The following is a 26,175-nucleotide window of genomic DNA, read 5'->3' as shown; positions in this document are numbered from 1 at the left end:
CAGAGCTGATACTGGCCTCAACTCAGAACTCTCCTGAGCCAGAGAGGGGTACAGTGTGCTCATCATGGGGGTTGGGGGACCCTGGCTTCCTGCTGGGTGCTTGGGGAGTGGCGCTGGGGGAGCTGGACAGGGAGCACAGGGTGCCCCGGAGAGGTGCTGAGGGGAACTGGGTGCTCAGGGGCTGGGCGGGGGGGTACTGGGGCAAACTGGATGCTCAGGAAGATGAGGTTTGGGGGGCTGCTCAGGGGAGCGGGAGATAGTAAGAGCTGGTCACTGGTGGAAGGGAAGGGGGGGTTGGGGGACCAGACAGACACGTTGTCCCAGGTGACGTCTGACAACACCTAGCACTTAAGGGGGGGGGGAGGAGAGGTCCGCCCAGCTTTCCCTGCAGCCAATCGCAACCTCGCTCCCGGCGCACTGCAGCCAATCAGCGGCGAGCGCTGCCCCCCTTCTCCCCACAGCTGATGCAACCCTGCTGCAATCGGGCCAGTCACCGCCCGCTGGGTCCTGCCCCCCTCCCGCAAAATAGGCCTCTCGCTCCCGCCCCGGGGGCGCTGCAGGGGGTGACGGGGAGCCGGAGCCGCGCAGCCCTGGGGCACAGCGTGGGGGCGGGCCGGGTTTGGGGGAGGGGGCTGGTGGATGCACGGCCCCGCTGGCGGGGCGGAGGGACACGGGCTGTAATGCGGCTAAGGGGGGGGAGGCGGTATACATAGCGGCCCCTCCTCGCCACCCCCTCAATCCATCTCTCTCCGCACACACAGACACAGCACCCACCGCCGCGCGCCATGGCTCTCTAGCCCTGCCCGACCCCGGACCAGCGTGCGCAGCGCCGCGCCGCCACCCCCCGCCGCCACCATGGAGTGAGTGCTGCGCCCGGGGGTCCAGCGGGGGGATGGGGCTGCCTGTGCGGAGACGGGGGGGCGTGCCCACGTACAGCCCCGCGGTGGGCACGGGGACCCTGGGGGGGCGGGGGCGCGTGCCCGCGTACAGCCCCGCGGTGGGCACAGGGACCCTGGGGGGGGGGCGTGCCCGCGTACAGCCCCGCGGTGGGCACGGGGACCCCGGGGGGGGGGTGCGGGGTCGCGTACAGCCCCGCGGTCGCATAGGGTCCCCGGGGGGGAGGGGAGTGTGCCCACCTACCGCCCTGCGGTGGGCACGGGGACCCGGGGGGGGGGGGGTGCGGGGTCGCGTGCCCGCGTACAGCCCCGCGCTCGCACAGGGACCCCGGGGGGAGGGGCGCGTGCCCGCGTACAGCCCCGCGGTGGGCACGGGGACCCCGGGGGGAGGGGCGCGTGCCCGCGTACAGCCCCGCGGTGGGCACGGGGACCCCGGGGGGGGGGGGTGCAGGGTCGCGTACAGCCCCGCGGTGGGCACGGGGACCCCGGGGGGGGGGGGGTGCGGGGTCGCGTACAGCCCCGCGGTGGGCACGGGGACCCCGGGGGGGGGGGGTGCGGGGTCGCGTACAGCCCCGCGGTGGGCACGGGGACCCCGGGGGGGGGGGTGCGGGGTCGCGTACAGCCCCGCGGTGGGCACGGGGACCCCGGGGGGGGGTGCGGGGTCGCGTACAGCCCCGCGGTGGGCACGGGGACCCCGGGGGGGGGGGTGCGGGGTCGCGTACAGCCCCGCGGTGGGCACGGGGACCCCGGGGGGGGGGGTGCGGGGTCGCGTACAGCCCCGCGGTGGGCACGGGGACCCTGGGGGGGCGGGGGCGCGTGCCCGCGTACAGCCCCGCGGTGGGCACAGGGACCCTGGGGGGGGGGCGGGGGCGCGTGCCCGCGTACAGCCCCGCGGTGGGCACGGGGACCCCGGGGGGGGGGGGGTGCGGGGTCGCGTACAGCCCCGCGGTGGGCACGGGGGCGCTGGTGGGGCCGGGACCCCCGGGGGCGCGCGCACTGTAGCACGGCCAATGCACGCAGGGTGTCTCCGGGGAGTCGGGGCTGGTTGGCTCCCACGGGGGAGCGCTGCTGGGATCACGCTGCAGCCTGGCGGTGTCTCCCCATGGACTCGCTCCTCCCCACCCCACGGGTAGAGCGGACGGGGCGGGCTGACCCGCGGTATCCTAGCTGGGGGGGGGGCCTCGAGCCTGTGCGAACGGGCGGGAGCTGAGTCCCCGGGCAGGGCGATGTGGTTTGATGAGTGGAGGGAAGCGAGACAGGGTTGTCCCTTTGCTGTTATGGGGTGCTGCTGTGCAGAAGATGGGGGGGGGGGAAAGGATTGAGCCCTGCCATGGGTGTAGGGGTGCCCTCCCCCATGCCAGGGGCCCTGCTCACCCTCTCTTCTCTCCCCCACAGGTCTTCCTGCTCTGCCCCCATCTCCTTACCTGCCCCCATTCTTGCCAGCAGGAATCGCGGCCCCCGCCCATCACGCTCTGGCCCCTTGCCCTATTGCGCTGCGGCCTGCGTGAACCCGCACCTGCCCCACCATGTCAATGCTGGCAGTGCTGACCCTGGACCTGGAGAAGACTCCGCTCCCAGCTAGTGCCCTCTCCTGGAGGGCTGAGTTCCTCAAGATCCCTGGCCACAATGAGCCCATGCCAGGGGCCACGGATGGGCGCTATGCCCATGGCACAGAGGCAATGATGCTGGCAGGTATAGTACTGGCAGGAGTGGGAAGTACTGGGGTGGGGGGAGATGGGGGATACTGAGTGTGCTGCCTCCAGTGAGTTTGCCTCATGGATGCCTCATTAGGACATTAGAACCCTCCCATATGCCAGGCTGGGAGATCCCAGCCCTTCCCCATTGATGGAAAGGGGGTAGCTGAGGGGTTAGGATGTTTGCTCAGGTGTCTCAATGCCCATGGGGCTCCTAGGTGAGGCTGAGGCCAGGTCAGCAGAAGGCAAGCTGTAAAGCCTAAGGGGGCTTGCCTAGGCCTAGTACCTGCCTACCTAGCCCTCCCTTCTCCAGGCCAACTGCAGTCAGGTTCCCTTCATTCCAAGGGGGGCAGCATGCTTGGTGCTGCTCTGTTCCTGACAAGGCTCCCCCATGCAGCCTCTAAGCCTGCTCTCTCCACACAGGCGATGGCTTCTCAGACTGGATGACGGAGAGGGTGGACTTCTCCTCTCTCCTGATGGAGTCGGGGGACCCATCGCTGCCCTCACCCCCGCTGCCCGACCTGGAGGCCATGGCCTCCCTCTTGAAGAAAGAGCTGGAGCAGATGGAGGACTACTTCCTGGAGGAGTCACTGTCCCCTGGGCTGGGCTTGGACCAGGTGGCCCCCAGCACACCACCTTCGCACCAGCCTGCCTTCCCCTTCCCCTTCCCCTTCGGGGATGAGAGCGGGCCAGCAGGATCCTTCCCACCCTTCGGCTCTGACAATCCCACACCACTGCAGACCCTTGACTCGGGCTGCCTGGAGCTCCTCAGCCTGTATGGGGCAGGGGTGCCTGGGGAGTGCCCTGGCCAGGGCCTGCTGGAGGAGTGTGCCAGTAGCCCAGCAGCCAAGCGCAGCAGGCCAAGCCCCTTGGAGCAGCCAGCAGCCCCCTGTGGGCCAGCCTTGCCCCAGCAAAAGGGGGACCGTAAGCAAAAGAAGCGGGACCAGAACAAGACAGCAGCACTGCGGTACCGGCAGCGGAAGCGGGCTGAGTACGAGGCACTGGATGATGAGTGCCAGGGCCTGGAGGCCAGGAACCGTGAGCTCAAGGAGAAGGCAGACTCCATTGAGCGAGAGATCCAGTATGTCAAGGACCTGCTCATTGAAGTCTACAAGGCCCGGAGCCAGAGGCTCCGTGCCAGCTAGGGCAAGGGTCACCTAGCCCAAACACCCCAGGTCTAGAGCATGACCTGCAAGTCAAAGGGGGAGGGGCTCTGACCGATACAGAGCTTCAGGCCTGACCTCCAGGCATGGAGCACAATACACCCTAATGCAGTAGAGGGGGGGTACAGGGGATAGTGAGCTAGACAATGCTCTGTCTGGGTTAGAGAAGCAGTGTCTAGATGTGGGGAAGGCTGGGTGACACTGACCTGGGAGGGAGACCAGGCTGCCAGGCGTGTCAGCTCTCCAAGCACCAGCATTGCCTGTGCCAGCCTGCCCTGCCTCCAGGGAGGGATGTTGGGGGAAGGGGGCTGGAGTGAAACAATGACAGGAGAGGGGTGCTGCTGTGGCAGAGAAGGGATGTGTAAGAAAGGTGTGGGGTGGGGGTGCTGGGGAGATACAGTGAGGGTGCATGTGAGACAGGCAGAGTCATGTACAAAACCACTTGTATAGACTTTTTTGTAGCTTTCTTTATAGAGCATAAAAGCCAATAAAGACTATTCCTGCATTCAGGCTATGCACTGTGTGAGAGAGCACCCCCTCTTCCTTGGGGGTTGGGGCTCCCACTGCACTCAGCCTCAAGGGAGTAAACTTCCCCACCCCACTTCTGCCATGGCTGCTAGAAGCAGAGCTCTCCATTGCATCACAGGGCTGATAGTGTCCACACCTGGCTTTCCCTGCACAAAGGCTGGGTGCTAAGAAGGAGATGAAGGTTTATTGTATACAACAATGCTCATTACAACTGAACAGATGCCGCTGCCTTAGGCCAACATTTCCCTTCCCTCCAGGGACTCTGTGCACCTGGGGAAGGACAACGAGAGCTCTGGGCCTTGGCACCAGGGGCAGAGAAGGAGGCAGGGAGTCTATGGCACTCACTCATCCATGCCCTGGCAGCCACGGGGGTCTCCTACCCCCTCCTGGGCTCCCCACACCAGCACTAGTAGAAGTCCTCCTCCTCAGCCTTCGCTGCAGGCTGCTGGTTCTGAATCTGCTGCTGCTGCCTGTAGAGCTCAGCCACCTGCAGCCAAGAGAGAGAGGGATGGAAGCTGCCAACCACATGGCTTGGAGAAGGAGGTGGGCCTAACTCTGAGAGGCTTCATCTCCATTGCTGCCCCCACAGATGGGAAGATGCTCATCTGGAACTGTGCCCATCAACTCACCAGAGCAGCTCAGCCAGGTCCTGCTGCCCCCAGAGACAAGGCCAGTAACAACCTATAGGCCCATGCCGAGCTGAGCGATGTGCCCTGCTATTGGGAGGGACAGCCCCCTGCCTGCAGTGAGGCACAGCAGCCTGGCCATAGGAGGGACTTAGCCAGGATGCTGGGATCAGCACGCTGACTGGGCTAAAGTGCTGTGAGGGCATCAGCTTACCATCTTGGAAAGAGCCCCTTAGAGCCATGCTGGAGCATTAGAGCCAACACTGAGGGGCTCATGCCCCTTACTGTGCCCCCCGCTCCCTGTAGCAAAGCACCCCTAGCACAGTGTCAGTCAACACTGCACAGTGAGCAATTTCTGCTGGGCCCAGCCTTTGTCCTGGAGGTCACCCCGAGGCACTGCTTGTGAAGGAAAAGGTGATAGGCATCCTCCTCCTGTGTGCAATGTGCATGCCAGTCTAGGGCTGCCCTGGGCACAGGCCTCTAGCACTAGTTCCCAGCAGAGCAGTAGCCTCAAGTCCAGCTGAGGAGAGAGGAAGGCACTCTGCAGACTTAAGCCACTTGTCCCACCCCTGCCCCATGTGCTACCTGGGAACTGGTGGTGGCTTCCTCAGGCTTCTTGTCATCACGCACGCGCAGGAACCGGGGAAAGCGCAGGGAGATGCCCTTCTCCTCATCCACCTGAGGGCCAGAAAGGGCCTGTGAGACATGGATGGGGCCAGCTGGGCACCTGGGGGAAGGTTGGGAGGATGCTCCCAAGCTGTGAGGGAAAGGGTAGAGCCCAGGGTCACAGGGGTGCTGTGAACTGACTGGGCCAGCAGCCCAGGATTAATGATGAGGGGTTCCACTCCTCACAATGCAGGGACAGCAGCCCCAGATGGTCCATTAGGGAAGGCCCGAGGCTGGTCCCATACTGCAGGCTGATTGGAAGTTCTGCTCTGGCCTCTCCCTCCTCCCACTACAGGCCCTGCCCCAGACTCACCAGGCCTATAGCTGCCTTGTGCACAGGCGAGATGGACAGGTCAGCACACTTCACTTCCCACACCTGCACAGCCGCCAGCCAGTGGTTGGGCTCAGTGCTGCTGTCCCAGCGGTAATAGGGCCGTGGCTTCTCTAACACATGGTCCTGCCAGTCACAAGGGAAAGGTTACAGGCCCAGCTGTTCGCCAGAGGTGCGCATCTAACTCCAGGCACACTCCAAAACAGCTGCTACACAACTGCAAGAGACCCTGGGAGCCAGGACTCCTGGGTTCTAGCCCCAGCTCTGGGAGGGGAGCGAGGTCTGATGGTTAGAGCAGGGGGCTGGGAGCCAGAACTGGGTTCCACCCAGGGCTCTGCCACTGATTTGTCTAGAGGCACTCAACCAGTCTCTCACTGCATGCAGAGGGGTTAAAGAGCTTCCCAGAGCCTGGGAGTTACCTCTAGCAACCAGCAGGGGGTTCTGAGAAGCAGGCTCAGGGCAGGGAGCCAGGGCTCAAGAGGGCAATGTTCATGCCCCTCAACAGCACCCAGCAGCTGGGCTGAGCTAGCAATAGGGGAGTTCCCTGTGAACAGCCCTGCAAGCTAGCTCTGGGCCAAGTCTCCTACCTTCAGGAAGCTGTAATGCTTCTCCAGGCTCTCCTCTGTGAAGCCAGTCCCAATCTGGTGGAGAGAACAGGGCATTACTGTTATAGTAACAGTCCTCCCCAACAACCTGGCCTGCTCACCCCTGTCACCCCACCACACACGACCCCCCTCTGCCAAGGCTGCTCACCACCACCCCTGCGCATGACCCTCCTCTCCCCAAGCCTGCTCACCCCTGCCACCCCACTGCATATGACCCCCCTCTGCCAAGGCTGCTCACCACCGCCCCTGCGCATGACCCTCCTCTCCCGAAGCCTGCTTACCTCTGCCATTGCCCCCTGCACGACCCCACACTCTCATTCCCCCTCAGCATGCTCACTTGCACAAACCCCCCCTCCAAGCCCACTCATCCCCAGCCTGCTCACCTCCACTCCCAGCCCCAGCATGCTCATGCTCATGCTCACCCTTACTCTCCCTGGCATACCCACCTCTCCCACTCTTGGCCCACTGGGGTTTCCCCCGCCATGAGAGCCATTCTCTTCCCTCTGGCCTGTTCCACTGCCCTCAGATGGGCCTGACGCACTGCACCCAACAGCCATCCCCCAACTGCTAACATACCCCTAACCCAGGAAGGGAGCTGGTTTCCTTCCCCTGCTCCTGCCCACAGGCAGCAGCCCAGAAGGGGGCACTAGAGAGGGCAGGGCTGCTCTGCATTCTCACCAAGAGTGCTTAGTGTAATCCCAAATCACAGCCCCATCCATGGGGCACAGAACAGCATGGGAGCCCAACTCCCAGGGGCCCCGTGGCAATCCCAGCCTGAAGGCTCCCAGCCCTGTGCGAGGAGCCCACGCTCCCTACCTTGCAGATGCTCTGGTACTCCTCACTCTCCTCATCATAGCAGGCCAACAGGAAGCCGCCATACATGCCTACTCGCTTGCCCTTGCCCAGATAGGCACCAATCACCACCAAGTCCAGAGTGTCACCAACACCTTCCAGGTAATCCTTCTTCAGCTGCAACAGGAGAGCCAGCCTCAGCAACAGCATATGTGGGACACAGGGCCTTTCTCCTCTAAGGGCTGCCTGCTCCAATCCAGCCACAGGTGGGGGGACTGGCTGGTTCAAAAGGGTGGGGAACGGAACTCTCTTCCAGGGGTCAACAGCTCCCATGCAGCCCCAAGGCAGCAGCGTAATGCAAAGCCACTTCCATGCAATGATAGTTTGCTGTCCCTACATCATGGGAAAGGGAACTCTGGCTGGAGCAAGTGCAACTGAAGGAGGCAGGATGTGGATCTCTCAGTTGATGCCAACTTGTGTCTCCAGAGCTCGGGCTCCTCGCCCTGCTGCCATTGTCCTAGATGGCTGTGCCTTGGCACCGGGCAGCATCCAGGGGCCCAGAATATGGGTAGCTGCCTCCAACCCACTCAGACGCCTTTCCCCACTGCCAAGCCAGAGCAATGCCCCCCCCTCCACATTGTGGGATAGCCTGTCCCCTTCCCACTGCCAGAGCTTCTTGGAGCCCCCCTCCCCATCTGGAACAGCATGTCTCCTCCCCAGTGCCAGAAACCCCAGTGGAGTAGCAATAGAGGGGTGGTGGCTGAGTGGTTAAGGTGCCCAACTACAAACCTGAAGGTTTGAGTCGCACTCAATCTCACTCTGAAAGCCCACCTCCGGTTCACCCAGCTGCAAAATGGGTACCTGATCCATTGGGTTAGGGTTGCCTATGGCGGTCGGATATGATGTTGGCCACATCACTCCCTTGTGTGCCACTGGCTGAGAAACTGACCTGCCTTAACCGCATCAGCCTAATGAGCCCTTCTTCACCTGCACGGGGTGGGAGAGGTGTCTCAATGCGTGGAAGGACAGGAGGCTCAGCTCTAGTGACTCCTAGATTGACAAGCTCAGCAAGAGACTAGGAGGTGACCAGCAGGGATAAGTGTGGGCTCTGGAAGAAGCTTCTCTTGCTCTCTCCTGGGAACTTACTATGGAAAAGACAGAGCCTGAAAAGGTCATTCACCACAGCTTGGCTGGGCTTAGGGCTGACCAAAATGGGCTCTACTTGAGCTTTCCTCTCTCTGTGTTACACTAAGAGCTTCCTGTGCTGTGTGCCACTGACTTGACTGCCAGCGAACTGGGACATGTGGTCCCCACTCCACCAGCAAGTGGCTCTCTCACCTTCAGCCACTTGTGGGATCTCTTGGCGATCTCGTACGTGGCATCCACCTCCAGGGTCTTGACCATGAGGCCCTCGCAGGAGTCTGCAAGAGAGGCTGGTTACCAAGGCCTGGCAGGCAGAGTGGCGTGCCCCATCTCCCCTCACCCATTGCCAGTGCTTAAACCATTCTCCCGAACAGGCAGGGCAGGGCATCCCCGCCGCCGCCCCCCCCCCCCCCCCCAGCTCACCTTTGATGGACTGGTCAAGAAATTCAGAGATCTCGTCCAGGCTGCAGGTGTCCATGGAGGTGGCAAACATTAACTCCCCCTCTGTCTCCACAAAAGACTCATGCAGCAGCTGACGGCGCCTGGAGAATGGCTCCTTCACTAGGGACTGCAGGGACAGAGGGGCACCGTGCTCGGTCACAGGCAAGTGAGGGGACATAAGGGATGGGGCAGATAGCATGTGGGGGGTTGCGGTGAGGTGCAGACAGTAGGGGTGAGGCCAAGGGGATTAGGGAGCAGAGGCAGGACACTCACCTCCCCATTGAGGTACAGAATGTCGAAGGCATACAGACACACCTGCACTTTGATCTCAGCAGCTTCCACATCCTGAGGAAACAGCCAGCAGCAGGAGTTACTGCCCTGCTTTGTCCTCCTCATGAGCCCTGCTCTCTTCCCCCGCCCACTCTGTGCCACCAGCCCCACTCTCCTCCCCACTCCACCTGCCCACCCAGGAACCAGCCCCACGCCCCTCTCCGCAGGAACTGCCCCTCACCTTGCGTTTCCGCGTGGTCAGGACCTGGAAGGGTTGAATCTGCCTCTTCTCGGGGTCCCAGGCCACGGCCTCAGCATCCAGGATACACGACCGCACGCTGCCCTTCTTCACCTGCACAGGGGGGTGTCAATGCATGGAAGGACAGAGGGCTGGCTCACGGTGCCAATAGCACTGCAGCCCCCAGCCTGTATCCCTGCCCCACCGCCTTCTGTTTCCTGCTGCTCGGGGGAGGGGAGGGAGGAGAACAACACCCACCCTTTAAGTGTTCCTGCCTGTCGGCACCCCCCAGCACTGTATGTCTCCACTCCCTTACCTTGGGGATGCGGCTGATGATGTCAGGGTATTTGGAGGTGTTGTCCTCCTGGTTGCGGCTGTAGATGTGCACATCCCCATTCTCCAGGATGTGGATCTGGGCAGGGAAGGGGCACAATGAGACACAGTGGAGGCTGCGGGGGGAGGGGGGATCCCCCCATGGTTTCCGGGTATGGCATTGTTACCTGGGCTCGCTCCCCATCATACTTGTACTCGCAGGTGAAGGCAGCCTCCTCAAAGCGCTTCAGCACCTCCCCAATGCCCTTGGTGGGCTGGGCCAGCATGGGCTTCAGCGGGATCCCTAGGGAGGCCACGCACTGGGGCATCAGGATCATCAGCACGTGGATGGCAGCAGCATCCAGGGGCCGTGGCCAGGAGCCAGACCCCCTGCACCAGGCACTGCACACACATCACAGGATGGGCACTGCCCCACAGCACAGTGTCTGACCCCACCCCCTCTCTCCCCATTCCAGGTGGGCCCTGCAGACAAACATCACCGCACTGGGCACTGCCCCACAGCAGTCTGCCTGACCCCATCCCCCCATGCCAGGTGGGCCCTGCACATACACATCACGCCAGGCCCTGCCCCACAGCACAGTCTGTCTGTCTGTCCTGCTCCCCCACAGCACAACACTGGGCACTGCCCCACAGCAGTCTGTCTGACTCGCCCCCCACATGCCAACTGACTCTGACCCAGCCCCTCCCCAATCCAAATGGGCACTGCACACTATCATAGTGCCTGGCCCTGCCCCAGAGTACAATCGAAACAGGCCCATTACACACAAGGAGGGGTGCAGATGGGAAGGGGGGCTATGCCATGGTGCAGGAGGCGCCAGATGGGGGCCTCTGGTGCCAGGGAGCTGACGGTACCTGGGGTGATCTTGCAGTGCTGTGGCAGGCTCTCCACTCCATGCTCCAGCAGGATGGGAACTATGATGTCATAGCTAGGCAACTCACTGAAACACAAACACAGATGAGGCCTCCTGCCAATGTCCAGTGCGCTCACTCCCCGCACTCTGTCCCATGGGGAAGCACCAGGACCTCACACAGCCCCAGCCCACCAGAGCTGGGGTCAACAGAGCTCTCTGGATGGCTCGGTGATAGTGCTTCTGACAGCTTCCCTTATCTCACCCACCGCCCCGGCGCTGCCCTTGGGCACCACTGTGAGGCAGCCCTGAATTGCGACAGCCCGGGGCAGCCCTTCTGGGATAGGCCACCAGGCTCATGCATTTCTGAAGACTCCCTGCTTTGTAGCTCTCTCTCCTGGAGCATCACAGAGGCCTGTTTTCTCCAACTGGACCCAGCTGCCAGGCTCTGTGCTGTACAGCAAGGTGAGAATGCTAACTCCTGGGAATCAGGCTAGCTGGGGACCAATTTATCTGTGCTCCCCTAACAGCCAGGTAGCAAGCTCGAGGGCAAGTAATTCTGCACGGAGAAAGAGAAAACAAGAGAAAATGAACAGCGGAGACCAGGTTTGTTTGTGGAAGCAACTACCCCCCATGCAAAGGCATCCAGAGGGGTCAGTCAGCACACCAAGGAAGCACTTTGCAGAAGTACTGCATGCCACTCAAAGCAGCCAGGTAACAAACACAAACTACACTGCAAGGCAGGTGCAGGGGAGAAGCTCCCAGGGGAGGAGGCTATGGAGCAGGGCTCACCGTGGGGTTTCTCTTAATGGATGAAATGAGGTTCCAGTTGGTAACACAGGAGAATGAACACACAGCGGCACTGGAGCAGAGCGTAACCTCTCGACAGTGAGTGGATTCAAGTCCCCAACAGGGTGCGTTTCATACAGCAAGCTCACAATGAGCCCCTTTGGCAAAGCAGCACTGGTCTCCCCTCACAAGGACAGACCCACTGGGAGATGGTAAAAGAGCCACAGGAGAGAGCAGTTTGCACATACAGATGATCAGAGTGGTGCATGAGCTGCCCATTACACAGGAGCTAAAGGTATTCTAAAAGGAGCTGGGAGCACGATGCGGCAGGATACAACCCATTCCCAGAGAGAGCCCCATGTGCGGCCAAGCACCCCTCAGCACTGAAAGCCAGAGGAGACGGTGCACTTAGCGCTTCTGGAGGGAATTCGGACACCAGCTGGCACTCCCTGGAACAGACCCTATCAGCCAAGGATGTGTGTGGATCCCATGCCCATCACCTGCCACCCCAGGAAGAGCCCAGCTTCCAGGAGGGATTCAAAAGGATTTGTCAGCCCAAAGCAATACTGAGATGGAAGAATGCTGCTCTTTGGGCACTGCCTTTGCCCTGGGGAACTAGCCGGCAGGGATCAGAGCGGGATGACAGCATGTGGCTGCCGATCTTGGGGAGAAAGGGGAGATCCTCAGCATGAGCCCTGAGACAACAGATCTTACACAGCCCTGCAAGGGCAGGAGGACATTGCTCTGCTACAGCCCCCACACCAACAGTGCTGGTGATACAGACTAGTTCTTCAAGCAAGGCCATGCTGACCTACTCAATGCCCCAAGAGCAGCAGAACCCCCCGACAGCCAGACCCCCAGCCCACCCTGCATGCCATCCCCAGGGCATGATGCCAGGGCATGATGCCAGCCCCTATCCCCACCTCTGGGGAGTCCTGAAGATGGAGATGGAAGGCTGGGGGTCTTGCTGGTCATGCTCTGGCAGCTGCCCTAGCATAAGGAACTCTGCATGGCTGTGGCTCTGCCCCCACCCTGGTATGGGAAAAGGCAGCACTCACCAGAAGGTCTGCTTGAGGATCTGGGTCTGCTCCTCCAGCCAGGCTTTGCGTGCCTCTGCAGATTTGCCCTGGCCAGCATCCAGCACCTCTGGGGGAAACCCTGCAAGAGAAGCACACGTTACTTCCTGTGAAAGTTATTAGTGACCCCCCTTAACAGCTAGCAGCCGTTATGTCAGCCAGCAGCCATTAGGGGGAAGCAGACACCTCAAGTACACAGTAGCCTGAACTTTTTAACTGGTTTTTTTTTTTTTTAAGGCCTTAAGGTAGTTAGAGCTGGTCCCAAGCCGGTTTTCACTGACCAGATAGCAAAAGTACAGGGTCTGGCAACCACCAATCAAGTGTTAACACGGCAAGGGCCTTTGTCTGAATGTGTATAAAGGATCTGTAAAATGTGTGTAAGACAAAGTTTTTGGTCTAAGGTGCAAAGCTCTCCTTTCTTCTGCAGAATAAAGCAACTCTTCCTTATCCCTGTCTGGCTGTTATTAGCTCTCAGCTAGGTGGACCCGATATTTCGGTGACAGTTTCTGGCGACTCCACTGGGACCCTCCTAGCTCAGACATTGAACTCCGGACGGCTGCGGCGAACTGAAAACGGTGCCAACGGGGTGTTTCGCCCCTTTTCTCTGCTTCACCGCGGCCCCTGGGGTTCGTGTTCCGATAAGGTGAGTCCTAATAGAATAAAAAACCACTATCTGGTTCTGGTCTGGTTCTGTTCTGGTTAACCGGTTAATAAATTTCTGTCTTATACATTTGGGCGTTAGGTGTGTTGACGGAACTAAGCCTCTCATTCGTAATTCCTCAAAGTAAAAGCCATCGCGTGCGATGAAGCTCTAAGGTCGAATTGGGATCCTTCTGTCCTGTCCCCTGTAGCGGTCAGTATTAGTAAAAATTCCTGGAGTAAAATCCTATTAGGCCATAATTCCCTCTGTTCTCTGTGTAATTCTCTGTCAGCAGGCAAATGGGTGGGTCTCTGGTAAAACCCTCTAAAAATAGTCCTTTGAATTATATGTTAAGTAAATGGCCTTTACCCGGTGTTCAAAAAAAAAAAAAAAAAATAGTTACACCTTGTGTAAAAATTAATGTGGCTAGTGTTGTAAAAATTAAATTGTGGAGAAAATGTGCATTTTCCCCAGAACATGTGCAGTGTATATTGTAGTAAAGGTAAAAAAAATGCAAACCTACCAATATAGGTTGTGTTGTCTTTTTCAAATTACTGTGTGTTTAAAAGCAAAAGTTAAAAGTAAAAGGCAATCAAAAGTCTAAAAAAGTTAATTGTGTCCCTTTTAAGTAAGAATCTTTAAGCTGTAAATAGCTTTAAATCTAAAAAGCCAGCCAAAAAGCATCTGTATTAATGCAATTTTCTAACTAATAAGGTAAAAGCCACTAAAACCTGGGCTGCCTATAAAACAAATACAAGAAAATATGGGGTAATTCCTCTGTTTTGCCTAAAATCAACAAAAGTATGTGTATATAAAAAAAATATTTTAAGCAATAACTAACTGCCCAGAAGGGGTAAACCTCTGTTCTTTTGTCTTTCAAATCATCAGAGAAAATGGATGCCAGCTGAACAGCATTCAACGTACCATGCATTTACTGGCACAATAGGAATTATTTTTGTGTTCTATGGCCAAAATTGTTGTTAAAATTTGCATACCAACAGTCTTTAAAAGCAAGAACATAAAAGGTTAACCCACTCCCCATATTGCCCATGGGATCCTTCTGGCTACCTCAAATTTCTAGCCAGAGGGCTGGGGAGGAAGGAAAGCTATTAAACACCAAAGGTTGTACCGAGTGGACTCCTCAAAAGTGTGTGTGCTTGTCCTGGTTTGTTGCTCCAAAGCTCTGTAATAAAGTTATTTTACTAAAAGGATGGACATGGCATACATTAAGTAATAAAACTAATGTAACGTATAATGGCAATGTGTATGTGTTCATTGTTGGGAAAAGGTGTATAAGTAAAAAGTAAAAATTTCCTTTGTAGGTTAAAAAAAAGCCAAAAAAAAAAGTTAACTAAAAAAAATAGCTAGCAAGCTCAGTCCAAAAATAAGATGCTGGCCCCATCCAAGGACACTGCCCACAGCTAAGACTTGGCTAACAGCCAAGAAAAGGGGGGCCTAAATGTGCCCAAGCAACTATAAAATCTGCAAAACACTGCCAGGCATTAATAAAATGTGTTAGGTTTCTTTTCTCACAGACAAAAGAAGTGCTACCCAAAGACCCTAGCAGCACTGCCATTCATTACTGCCATAACTGTTTAAAAAAAAAAAAAAAAAAAACAACACTTGCTCCATTAAAACCACCAAAGTCCAGGAATTCCTGCCTACAAAAAACATTAAAAACTAACCCTGGTAAAAAAAAACAAAAAATTATACACTGGCAAAAAAAAACTTGTGGGACCCATGCTTGGGAATGTGGTATAGTACTACACCAAAAAAAAAAAATGTATTAAAATATCAATAAACTGTAATTAACACTACACTAAAAACTCTTAAATTTTCATTACCCTTATCCAGTTTCCAAATCACCTCTACATACCCAAATTGCTCACAGGGGGCTGCCATTAGATTAGCACAACAAAGGGCTTAGGTTATTTCCTCTTAAAAAAAAAAAAAAAACCTTAACCGAATCCCTTTGGGATGGGGCCAATAGTGCAGCAGCAGTTTAAAATATTTTTAAAAGCCAAAAACATAATAAAAAATTGGGGCAACTAAAAAAAACCACTAGCCTTATTTCTGGGGCACAGCTAACCCAGGTACAGGCTGGAATTGGTAAGTTACATGTTATCTCCGCCCTTAGTTCTATAACCCAAAAGTTGCTAACAAAAATGGTATTAAATATCACTAAGGCTGGGAAAGCATTGCAGTGAAATCTAGCATGTTCAGGCTTGGCCCACTGCCCTTACACACATCAAAAGTACAATCTAATCTGTGGCCATAAAAACATACTTAAAAACTTTCTGGGTAAAAGTGCGAACGTTCTCAATGCTCCTTCCAAGCATATAAACCGATTAGGGGGGTGTGGGCTCCCACATACCGAATCCCGCCAGGTCCATAAAAAAAAATGCATGTAAAATTGGGTAATTCACCAAAACATCTAAAAAATTAAACTACCGCTGATGCCCTGGTAAACTTGGCAACCGCACACAAAAAACTAAGGCAAATGGTTCTCCAGAACCGCTTGGCTCTAAATATCTTTCCCTCCAGCTTAATCGCAAATTGTGCAACGGGCCTGACAATTTTTGGGTTTGTCAGGCCCGAAGGGGGGAACTGTGAAAGTTACTAGTGACCCCCCTTAACAGCTAGCAGCCGTTATGTCAGCCAGTGGCCATTAGGGGGAAGCAGACACCTCAAGAACACAGTAGCCTGAACTTTTCAACTGTCTTCCCTTTCAAGGCCTTAAGGTAGTTAGAGCTGGTCCCAAGCCGGTTTTCACTGACCAGATAGCAAAAGTACAGGGTCTGGCAACCACCAATCAAGTGTTAACATGGCAAGGGCCTTTGTCTGAATGTGTATAAAGGATCTGTAAAATGTGTGTAAGACAAAGTTTTTGTTCTAAGGTGCAAAGCTCTCCTTTCTTCTGCAGAATAAAGCAACTCTTCCTTATCCCTGTCTGGCTGTTATTAGCTCTCAGCTAGGTGGACCCGATATTTCGGTGACATTCCCATTCACATACAATTCCCACCAGGGCACCCAGCCCCACAGCACCCTACCCCATGGACTCACCTTGTCCTGGGGGAGTAAGAGACACGGCATGGGCAATGGCTGACAGCACTGACTGCTCTGCCAGCCCAATCCGAAGCTTCCCGCCCAGGGACCTGGAATACACAAAGGAAGACAGAGAGACATCATAAGGCTGTGGGTCAGGATTGAGGGGCATTGGCTGAGCTGGCAGGGGGGTGGAGGGGAGCCCAGAGCTGGGATAGCAGTGGGTTGTGGATGGGGATTGAGGACCCCAGCAGAGCTCGGCTGGGAGTGCGAAGCCCAGGGCTGGGACAGCAAGAGGCTGCAGGACAGGATTGAGGAGCACAGGCAGAGCTAGGCAGGGAGGAAGGCAGGAGGGGGCCCAGGGCTGGGACAGCAGGGGACTGCAGGTGGGCAGAGCCCCGGGCTGGGATAGCAGCATGCTGCAGATCAGGATCGAGAGGCAGCAGCAGAGCTGTGGGGAGCTCAGGGCTGGACTGGAAGGTTCTGGCAGAGCCATGGCGGAGCAGGAGAGCAGCTCTGGCCAGAGGAGCAGCATGGTGATACTGACACAGGCCTCGCCAGGCCCTGGGATGCAGGAGGGATAGCATGACTCACCGAGTGATGTAGCGAGCTTCCGAGTGCCGGCAGGCCACAAACAGCCCTTTGATGATGTCGATCTTCTTGTTCATGGACTGTGTGTGGGGGGAGGACAGACAGCCCAGCTGAGCCAAGCCTGGGCCAAACACACTGGGCCAGGAGGGGGCTGCAGCATCCATCAGCCTGGCTGACTGCTGCACCCCCTGCCTTGTCTTCTGCTCCCACATGGTCTCCACTCCCATTGCCTGTGCCCCCAGGCCCTCCTCCCCAGGCCAACCCGGCCCCATGCAGTAGCTTAGGCCCTTGGGGAAGGGCTGCATCACAAATGTAAACCCCCCCTCCCCGCACCACCCCTTCCATGGTTATTACAGGGGGCTGCAGGCCAACACCCTAACATGGGAGCAATGGCGCAGAAAGCCCTGTTATCCTGAGGAGCCAGCCAAGAGGTGGCCATGCCAGCCCCAGAGCCAGAGGCCTTAGCAGGGCCAGGAACACCTGGGGCACTTCTCCACCCCTCTTGGAGGCCAGCCTCTCTAGGCAGCCAGTAGCTGTGAAAAGCTTGAACGCTCTGCATGCCCAGGGCCGAGCTGGCTACAGCCCTGCCAGAGGGACGCCGAGCCAGGTCAGACAGGGCCAAGCGCACCAGCTCCACCTATGCGAGCAGCCCCATCCCACTCACAGCACTGCCTGTCATCCTGGCAATCTCTTGTAGCTTGCTGAAGACTCCGGCAGCACTCAGCTTGGGTGGCGTGAACATGGTGCGCTGGTTGCTGCGGCTGCTCTCAGCTACCAAACCCAGGTCCCCCTTCTCCTGGGCCTCGGCTTTGATCTGATCCAGCTGGCGGCCTGCAGGCAACAGGGAGGGAGGGAGGTTCCCAAGCTGCTAGCTTACCCAGCACACCACAATGCCCCCAGGACATGGCTGGCCTGACCAGCTTCCCCCACCCCTTTGCCATTCCCCAAACGAGCGGGCCTGCTGCTCAGTGCAAGTCAGGGTGCCCAGGCACCAGGGAGGGGCACATCAGCTATTGCACTGTGAGGCTTAGGGCCCAGATCCCCCCGCTGCTGGAGGGTGAAGTCTATTCCCTTCTGGGTGGGCCCAAAGCAGGTAACAGCCAGACCCTGGCTAGGCAGGCAGTGCTAGGAGATGGGGGCAGCCTCTTGGGGCCCTGTCTTTTGGGGCCAGCTCCCCCATTTGGGGTGGCAGCTTGGCTTGTCCAAATTGCAAATACAGCAGGGATTTCTCACCCAGGCTGTGACACCCCCAAACCTGTTACACACACCAGTGTCTCTCCCAACACTCAAGTCAGTGCACCTGCAACTACAGTGCTACCTGTACATGTACCAGTGCATGCTGGGAAAATCTGGGCAGCTCAGCCCTAGCACCCCAAGGGGAGACTGAGCCTGGAGACACACAGAGGCCAGGACCTGGAGTCATGCACTCTGGGAGGGGGAATGCTCACTGGTCACAGGGAGACAGCCTTGGCCCTTGGACGCTATCGGCTACTGTGGTAACTCATGGTGGGCACACCCTATGCCAGCACCACCACGCCTATAAGTGGATAGAAAGCTGCAGCATGACCAGGGTCCCACTGCCCGGGAGCCGCACACCCGACACCCAGAGTCAGCAGGGATGAAGGCCATAGCACAGCCAGGGGCCTCCTGCCTGGTCCCTACCTGTTGCCTGTGCAACAGCCTTCATGAGGATGGTCTCGCCGAGGCCCAGCTCCAGCCCCTTGTAGGCAGGGCCCAGGCGGTTCAGACAGAGGTAGATGCAGGGCAGAATGTCAGATGGTGACAGGGCGATCACTGAGCGGAAGAGGTTGCTAAGGGTCTCAATGTTCTTCAGCCTGGAACACACACACAGAATGAGGAAAGGGTGTCACCCATCGCTAACGCAACCTCGCAGTCCAGGTGCAAGCAGCACAACAGGGCCTTACCGGGCAGACACCTCCTCGATCCGCTCAAATGTCCGAGCCACAGCCAGGTAGGGAACCCTGCAGAGACAGACACAGGTCTGTCAGAAACACCACCCCAGCACATTTCCTCGCCCTGCGACCACGGGCTAGTGGGGAGAGCAGCGTGGCAGGATCCACGACTCCTGGGGTCTATTCCTGACCCTGGCAGGGGAATGGGTTCTAGTGGTTGGAGCAGGGACAGCTGGGAGCCAGGACTCCTGGGTTCTATTGCCTGCTCTCCTGCCAGCTCACTGGATGTTCCTAGGCCCATCACCTAGTCCTGCAGCCCCCCCACGCACCTCCCAAGGAACTTGCTGTAGCTTCAGCTGCAAGCATACCACTGAAACTCAGAGCCTTGGGCCAGGCCAACAGACTCGACGGTCCACACCTAAGACTCACACTGCAGCTCTGTCTGCACTAGGGAATCTCACACATGAATCCCCAGGGCAGCCCAACCCCCCCTGCCCCGTCACTCCTCAATGAAGCATTTTAGGCGAGGTGCTTTCCCCCACTGCCAGTGCAGAGCACCCTGCTGCTCTTCTGGGCCCAGATGTGGCATGAAGGAGGGAGCATTGCCCTCTTCATGGCCCCCTCACCTCTGACCATGCCCCCAGCAGGCGTCCTGGACAGGGTGGTAGCTGCTCTTCGAAGGATTGTACTCCATGGGGTCCAGTGGCACAGCTGGCTTGGAGAAACTGGAGGGATCACAAAGCCAAAGAGAGATAGGAAGCCACCAAGCCAAGTACACAGGCCCCACCACACTAGTATTTCTGGGAGTCTCCCAACAATTTGCTTGCACTAGCACCCCCAGCGAGGGAAGCCCAGCACGGGTAGCAACAGGCACCATTATCGCATGGATGAGACAGGCACCCAGTCGCACCAATGCCCCCATGGGGGAAGCTGCAGTGTCACAGGAAGTTCTGTGTGCACGTAGGCCTGGGTGCAGCCCAGGGCGTATGTTGGCTGGGATGTGCTGCCCTTGCAGGAATTGTACCTCACAGGGGGGAGGACTTAAACTGATGCTGCCTCCTGCCATCCCCAAAAAGGGCCATGCTTGCCTGGAAGAGGGGCAGGGGCCAGGGAAAGGCTGCCGCCCCCGCTAGGAGTGCCATCCCACACAGGTACTGGCCAACAGTGTGTTTGTTCCCCCACTGCATGGGTGGGGCGTAGCACCAGGCACAGGAGATGCTCCATGCCCACAGCTCCCTACCTGCCAGCTGTGCCATCACTCCCATTGCTGCTCGCTGTGGCTGAGCCAGTTGGGGCAGGTGGTATCTCCACTGCTGCACGTTCATCTGCCTTCCCTGCCTTTGCCACTGGCACCTTCTTGGGGGCTATGTGGGATGCAAGGTGCCAACACACAGCACTTTATTCATTGGGGGAGAGCAGGCCCACCTGCCTGCAAGATACCCACAGGGGAGCCCCACTGCCTTTAAAGCGAGGCCTCCCTCCCCGGGATCTGCACACATCAGCTCTCCACACCCATCTCCAGATCCACCCAGCTCCCATGCCCCTCCCCCAGATCCACCCATGCTGGGGGCCAGGATGGCTTCCCGTCCCCTCCCTGGGTCTGCCCGTCCTGGGCCAGGACTGCTCTCCCACCTATTGGGAGGTGACCCTCCAGCTGGGCGCAGCTCTGCTCTGGAGAGTGCCAAGAACAGTGGCGCTGAGCCTTGCTGGCCACATTTGCTACATTTATGAGGTGGTTTCCTACGTGGCAGCTCCAGATCGGAGAGCTCAGTTGGGGACAGTCTGACCCCACACAAGCAATGGATTATGCCTCATGCTGGAAACCAGCTCCCCAAGCCCAGCCCCCACCCCAGCCCAGGGGTCCCTGAACCAGTGGGGCTACATTGCCCCCACACTCACCAAAGAAGCTGGAGATGGCTCTGCTGGGCTTGGGTGGCTCAGGCTTCTCCTGGGCTCCCCCTCCAGCGTGGTCCTCTTCTCCCTTGTTCACAGCCCCCTCCTCTGAAGTGCCATTAACTTCAGCCAGTTCTATCTCCGAATGCTGACCTTTCACCTCTTGCATTTCCATGGCTTCTTCTTCCTTTGCTCCCCTGCCTGCCTCATCTCCTGGGCCTGCAGCAGAACAGAAGCCCACAGCCGATCAGGCACACAGGGTGCAGGGAGGGACCCCATGCTCAGGCACCTGGCTGACCCATGCAGCTGGGGATGAGGGGTGAGAGCCAGTCCCAGAGGATGGGTTCTACAACAGTGGTTCTCAACCAGGGATACACATACCCCTGGGGGTATGCAGAGGTCTTCCAGGGGGTACATCAACTCATCTAGATATTTGCCTAGTTTCACAACAGGCTACATAAAAAACACTAGCAAAGTCAGTACAAACTAAAATTTCATACAATGACTTGTTTATACTGCTCTATATACTATACACTGAAATGTAAGTACAATGTTTGTATTCCAATTGATTTTATAATTATATGGTAAAAATGAGAAAGGAAGCCATTTTTCAGTAATAGTGTTCTGGGACACTTTTTTATTTCTAAGTCTGATTTTGCAAGCAAGAAGTTTTAAAGTGAGGTGAAACTTGGGGGTACGCAAGACAAATCAGACTCCTGAAAGAGGTATAGTAGTCTGGAAAGGTTGGGAGCAGTGCACTGCTCTACACAGGATGCCTATAGCAAGCTCACTGCTGCCACCTCCTGGTTGCAGGTATGGTAGTGCAATACAGGCCCCTGCGTCAGGGGAGTACTCAGGTCTTGAGCACTCCAGGGAAAGGCCACGCAAATAAGCCCCCAGCCGGGAGACACAGATCCCCTTGGGGGTGTCACTGGCAGCAGGACCCTCTGGGAAGCAGCAGGAGACATCCAGGGAAGGGAAGCCCGAGGCTCTGCATTCCCAGAGCAGTTGCTGGCACATTCTCACCTTGCTCTTCCCGGCATCTCTTGGCACTCGGCTCCTCATGCCTGTTGTTCTCCCTGCTAGTTGGCAGCTCTATTTTGCGTTTGGGGATCTGCTTGCGAGCTGAAGAGCAAAGGTTAGAGTCAGCTTCCTGCAAACTACTGTGAGGGGTCTCTGGAGCCTGCCCCAAGCCTTTGAACCGGGACAAGTTGTGGGAAAAGGGGGGGTGCGGAGTCCAGAGGTAAACAAGTGCCAGGGTGCAGAAGCAGAAGCAGCACTGGGTTACAGAGAGCATGCCAGGCCAGCACAGTCACCTACAGCGCCCAGTGAGGCCAAACTCATCCAGAGGCCCCTCTGGCTTTAGGTGACCCTCAATTCTCCAGCTGACTTCAGTGGAGTTTGGGTGCTCGGCCCCTCTGAGAATGGGGCACAGCTCGGCACCCAAGATCAGGCCCTCGTGAACGCTGAGGCCTGAGTGATTTAGTGGGCAGAGTGAACATGGCAGCCATAACACAGTTGTGCTGCAGAGAGGCACCAACACTGCGTCTCACTCTACATTGTTCTACCAGCTCCAACCTTCTCCAAGACTTAGAGTTCAGAAAGACAGAAGCCCAAGCCAGCAGAAAGCCAAAAGGAAGAGAGAACAGCAACCAGAGAAACATCTCCTGGAGCCCAGGACCCCGTCAGTGAACGCACACATGGGCAGGTCTCTGTCAGGGCCCAAGGGAGAAAAGGCAAACGAGCAGCATGGATGGGATTTAATGAGGAGAGATCAACAAAGCATGGCCCAGGGAGAGCGCAACACATTAACTGCTGGCAATTACATTGTTGATAGCCTTCGAAGAGCAAGCAGAACACAGACACTGGTTAGACTGATTTGCTGGGAACAACACAGGGCAGGCAGGGATCATGTGCAGCTTGGAAAAACACTGGTCAGGCAGGAGAGAGATGCATGTCTCTGTACAAGAAAAGCAATGGCTGGAGAGCTGGGAGCCTAGAGTCAGTGCCCTTGCTGGACCACCAGGAGGAATACAGGCACAGTTGCCCGGCACTGACACAGGAGACACAAAAGAGGGGCTGCTCAGGGCAATAACATGGGGAGCCCTATGGGCCATTTCGGGTGCATGCAGGCAAGGCTCCCTGCTGGTGTGGAGTAAGGCCGAGGGTGGAGACAGAGCCCCGGCACCAGCACAAGGTCACTCGTCCTGTCCCACAGGAGCAGTGACCCATGGGATCCAGCCCGTCTCCTGTGGCTGTCCTACCCAGAGCCTTTGGAGAAGAACCAGGGAGTCATCTATAACTGACTATTATTCTGCCTGATTGCATGGGGTCTAAGACACCTGCTCAGGACCCCTGACAATGGAAATAAGGCCCTGGTAGCCGGGTGATCCATCCTAAAGTGGGCTGAACTATGGAGGCCCACTCTGGGAGAGTGCAGGTAGAGGCCTGCCACTTGAAAAGAGTGCCCAAGGAGAGAGTGAGGGCATGATCACATCCGGGCAGGGTCCTTACCGGTCCTGCGTCTGGGGATGCCAGCATGGCCGATGGCAGGGGAGTCAGAAAGGGCCGGGCTGTCTCCAGCGGAGTGGCTACTGCTTGGTGAGGGGCTATCCGCAGAGAGATCAGACTGAGGAGTTTGCATAGGCTCCTGAAAGACAACCCCCCCAAGAGTGCTACAGGCAGGACAGAGACATAGAACACAAACCACAACCCACCTGGCTGTATCACTAGCACTGGGCAAGGTGGGGTAGGAGCAGCACTCAGCCCCAAGAGAGGGGCCAGCATGGGCCCTTTCAACAGGATCCTGGAAGAAATTTGGGTGGGGGTTCCAAGGAGGCCTATGAGAGATACAGGGGGCACAACAGCCACCTTCAGGAGAGCTCCAAGTGGAGGGAGGGGGCACACACAGACAGGTCTCTGTAGCAGCACAGAGGACACTGTACTGTATGTACCTCTCCCACCAGCAGAAGGCACTCTGCCCAGGACACACTGCAGGACTACCATTAGGGGACACATACAAGAGGGAGCCCAGAACCTCACTGGAGTGAAGGGCACTAAGGCAAGGCATGGAGGAGGCATTGGGCTGGTGCAGGCCGAGTGAAGGGCACCATGGGGGTTCAGGGGGAGAGACTGGGAGTGCGCCAAGGATACCTGCTTGCTGCTGGCTTTCTCTGAGCTTATGTCCTGTATGGGATCCACCTCTGCTTGGGCTGTCAGCACGGCCTCCTCCTCGTCACTGTCGCTCTCCAAGACCCGACGCAGGGGCCTCTTGGCAGTGGATTTCACTGGGGAGTCCACACAGAGGCTTAGGCCATTTCTCTGCAGCACAGCTGCCTCTGACACCCTGTAACGAAGCTGTGGGTCAGAGAGGATGGCCCCGGAGCCAACACCAGCGAGACCTCGCTCCAAGTGCCCCTCATGGTGCGTAACGGAGCCTGGCAGTAACTCACTGGCTGGTTGAGTCCTCTTCTGCTGGCAGTCTGATCTTCTCCTCCTCCTTCACTGCCTTCATGGGCTGGAAAAATGACCTGGCCAAAGCAACAGAGACAGAAATGCCTGACTAGCACCCCTGCATAGGCAGACTAGGCAGCCTCTTGAGGAAAGGAAATCCCTTTGGCCCAGCACAGGAGCCCATCAAGGCTCCCACCAGCCACTTGATATATTTAGTCATCCAGGTAACAAGCTGCAGTACAATGAGAGAAAGCCCTGTATTGGCAGCCCCAGGCTCTCTAGCTGCATGGAGGTCCAACAGAAGGGCCTGGAGTGCTCCAGCAATACCCAGAACAACTGCTGAATTGCCCCACCCATGGGCTCACTGCATCACCCTGTCCGCCTAGCTGAGAGCCAATAACAGCCAGACAGGGATAAGGAGGGGCACAGGATAACAGCAAGAGAGACAGGCCAGGAGACCCAGGGACCAGCCTCAGCTTTGAAAGGCAATGCACCTAACAGCGCAGGCAGGGCCTGTGCCTTCCCCAGTGGGCTGAGACATGCCACTGGGGGCAGGGAAGCACAGGCGGGCTCTGCTGCCACGGGGATGGAGGTGCGAGGGCAGGGGGCTGGCAAGAAACAACCAGCCTCTCTCCATCCCCTGCTCCCTCACCACTCCCCTGTCACTAGTGGGGCAGCAAGGGGGTGCCGAGGCTCCAGCCCCCCAGGGGGCATTACTTACGTGATCGGGCGCTGCATCGTGGGGGGTGGGGGGAGCTGGCGCTGCAGGCCAGGCAGATGCAAAGCCCTTCTGACACGTCAGCTGCTCTGGGACCTGTGAGCCAAGCACCAGGGATCGCTCAGCGCCCCTCCACCATGGCGGCTCCAGCTGCAGGCAGAAAAGGGGACAGAGGTGAGAGGCCCCCGAGCTGGCCCAAGAACTGAACCTGGGGCAGAGCAGGGCAAGCATTAGTCTGCAGCAGACAGGAAGGTGAAACCACCTGCCTAGGCATTGAGCCCAGTTCCCGCTGCTCAGCCCCGAGCCAGGGTCCAGGGCACGGAGCAGAGGGGGCAGTTGCCCCCTGGGAAGCACCAGGGTCGTTGCTAGAGACTGGATTCCCTGGGCCAGACTGGGAGTCGGCCTGGCAGTGGGGAGGAGACAGGTGTGGGGGGTGGGGATGGCTGGGGGAGCAGGTGGCCTGATTGAGGGCCAGGTGTGGGTGCATGGCTGGGGGAGCAGGAGGGGGGGAGGGGCAGTTGGCAGAGAGAAGCGCAGGGGGCGTTGGAAGAGGGGATGGGGCAAGTGAGCAGCAGCTACTTTTCCCGCCATTTATGCCCCACAGGCGCTGCGCGCGGTCGTTAGCCCTCAACGTTCTATCCCCAACAGTCCCCACTCCAGCGGCCGGGGGAGGGGGCGCGCGCGCGCGCGGCTACCTGCGGGTCTCACGCCCAATTCCAACCCGGGGCTCGCGCCTCCCACCGCCCTTTCGCGGGGAAAATCCAACCCGTCGCGTTCCGACAGGCACCGAGCTCCTGACGTCACAACAGCCGACGTGCGCTGCGCACGCAATCCAAAAACGAGCGCGCTACGCCCGCTGGGAAATGTAGTCTTGGTAGCAGCAGAATCTCCGGGCTCGCCAAATATACCCAGGGGCATGCTGGGAAATGCAGCCTCACTCCTGCTAATGTCTCACCTACCCAGGGGCATGGTGGGAAATGTAGCCTCAGTCATGCCACTCTCCAACCCCCACCCGTCCAATCTACAGTCCCTGGAGCACTCCCCCATGGTGCCCTATGGCATCCCTGCCCCCACCCCGGAGCACTCCCCCATGGTGCCCTATGGCATCCCTGCCCCACCCGCCACCCCGCATGGCCTATTTGCCCAGCTCCTGGAATCCCCATGTTGTTGCCTGGGAACCCCTTGGCCACAGTGCTGGGCAGGGGTCACAGGGCTGCTCCCCTCCCGCTCTGCCCAGGGCTAGCGCCAGGCCAAGCCGCCTGCGCATGCTGCCCAGGGCAGAGGTCCAGTCCATTACTGTGTGGCTCTCCAGGCTCAGCCCCTCGGTGGGCACTGAAGGTGCCAGGGACTCTGCTGGCTCCTCCGTCCTGGGGGTGACAGAGCAGTGGCCTGTGTCACTGCCAGGACAAGGCGCAGACATGACCCTGCCACTGTCCCATGGCATTAATCAGTTGCCAGAGCTGACATCGAAATTAGTATCAGC

At 57.9% G+C, this 26,175-nt stretch overlaps 2 protein-coding genes across 2 annotated transcripts; one reads left to right on the top strand and one right to left on the bottom strand.

Moving 5' to 3' along the window:
* Positions 1 to 732: 732 nt before the first annotated feature.
* ATF5 (activating transcription factor 5) lies at positions 733 to 4,258 on the top strand. The gene is made up of 3 exons (XM_065420766.1): positions 733 to 860; positions 2,292 to 2,588; positions 3,014 to 4,258. The coding sequence occupies exons 2-3, from the start codon at positions 2,423 to 2,425 to the stop codon at positions 3,733 to 3,735; spliced, it is 888 nt and encodes a 295-aa protein (XP_065276838.1). The 5' UTR covers positions 733 to 860; positions 2,292 to 2,422; the 3' UTR covers positions 3,736 to 4,258.
* A 58-nt stretch (positions 4,259 to 4,316) lies between these two features.
* LIG1 (DNA ligase 1) lies at positions 4,317 to 25,471 on the bottom strand. The gene is made up of 27 exons (XM_065420765.1): positions 25,388 to 25,471; positions 24,696 to 24,842; positions 23,974 to 24,051; positions 23,675 to 23,867; positions 23,036 to 23,171; positions 21,548 to 21,646; positions 20,528 to 20,740; positions 19,869 to 19,992; positions 19,255 to 19,353; positions 18,641 to 18,697; positions 18,378 to 18,550; positions 17,380 to 17,546; positions 16,719 to 16,795; positions 16,143 to 16,234; positions 12,422 to 12,521; positions 10,579 to 10,664; positions 9,894 to 10,009; positions 9,710 to 9,805; positions 9,397 to 9,507; positions 9,159 to 9,230; positions 8,868 to 9,012; positions 8,640 to 8,722; positions 7,326 to 7,478; positions 6,492 to 6,545; positions 5,887 to 6,030; positions 5,493 to 5,585; positions 4,317 to 4,768 (listed from the first exon to the last, which is right to left on the bottom strand). Exons 2-27 carry the CDS (start codon positions 24,710 to 24,712, stop codon positions 4,688 to 4,690), a joined length of 2,859 nt encoding a protein of 952 aa, XP_065276837.1. The 5' UTR covers positions 24,713 to 24,842; positions 25,388 to 25,471; the 3' UTR covers positions 4,317 to 4,687.
* Between the last annotated feature and the right edge of the window lie 704 nt (positions 25,472 to 26,175).

Source organism: Emys orbicularis, chromosome 21 (assembly GCF_028017835.1).
Source record: "Emys orbicularis isolate rEmyOrb1 chromosome 21, rEmyOrb1.hap1, whole genome shotgun sequence".
NCBI classification, from domain to species: domain Eukaryota; kingdom Metazoa; phylum Chordata; order Testudines; family Emydidae; genus Emys; species Emys orbicularis.
This window is presented reverse-complemented; position numbering and strand designations above follow the sequence as displayed.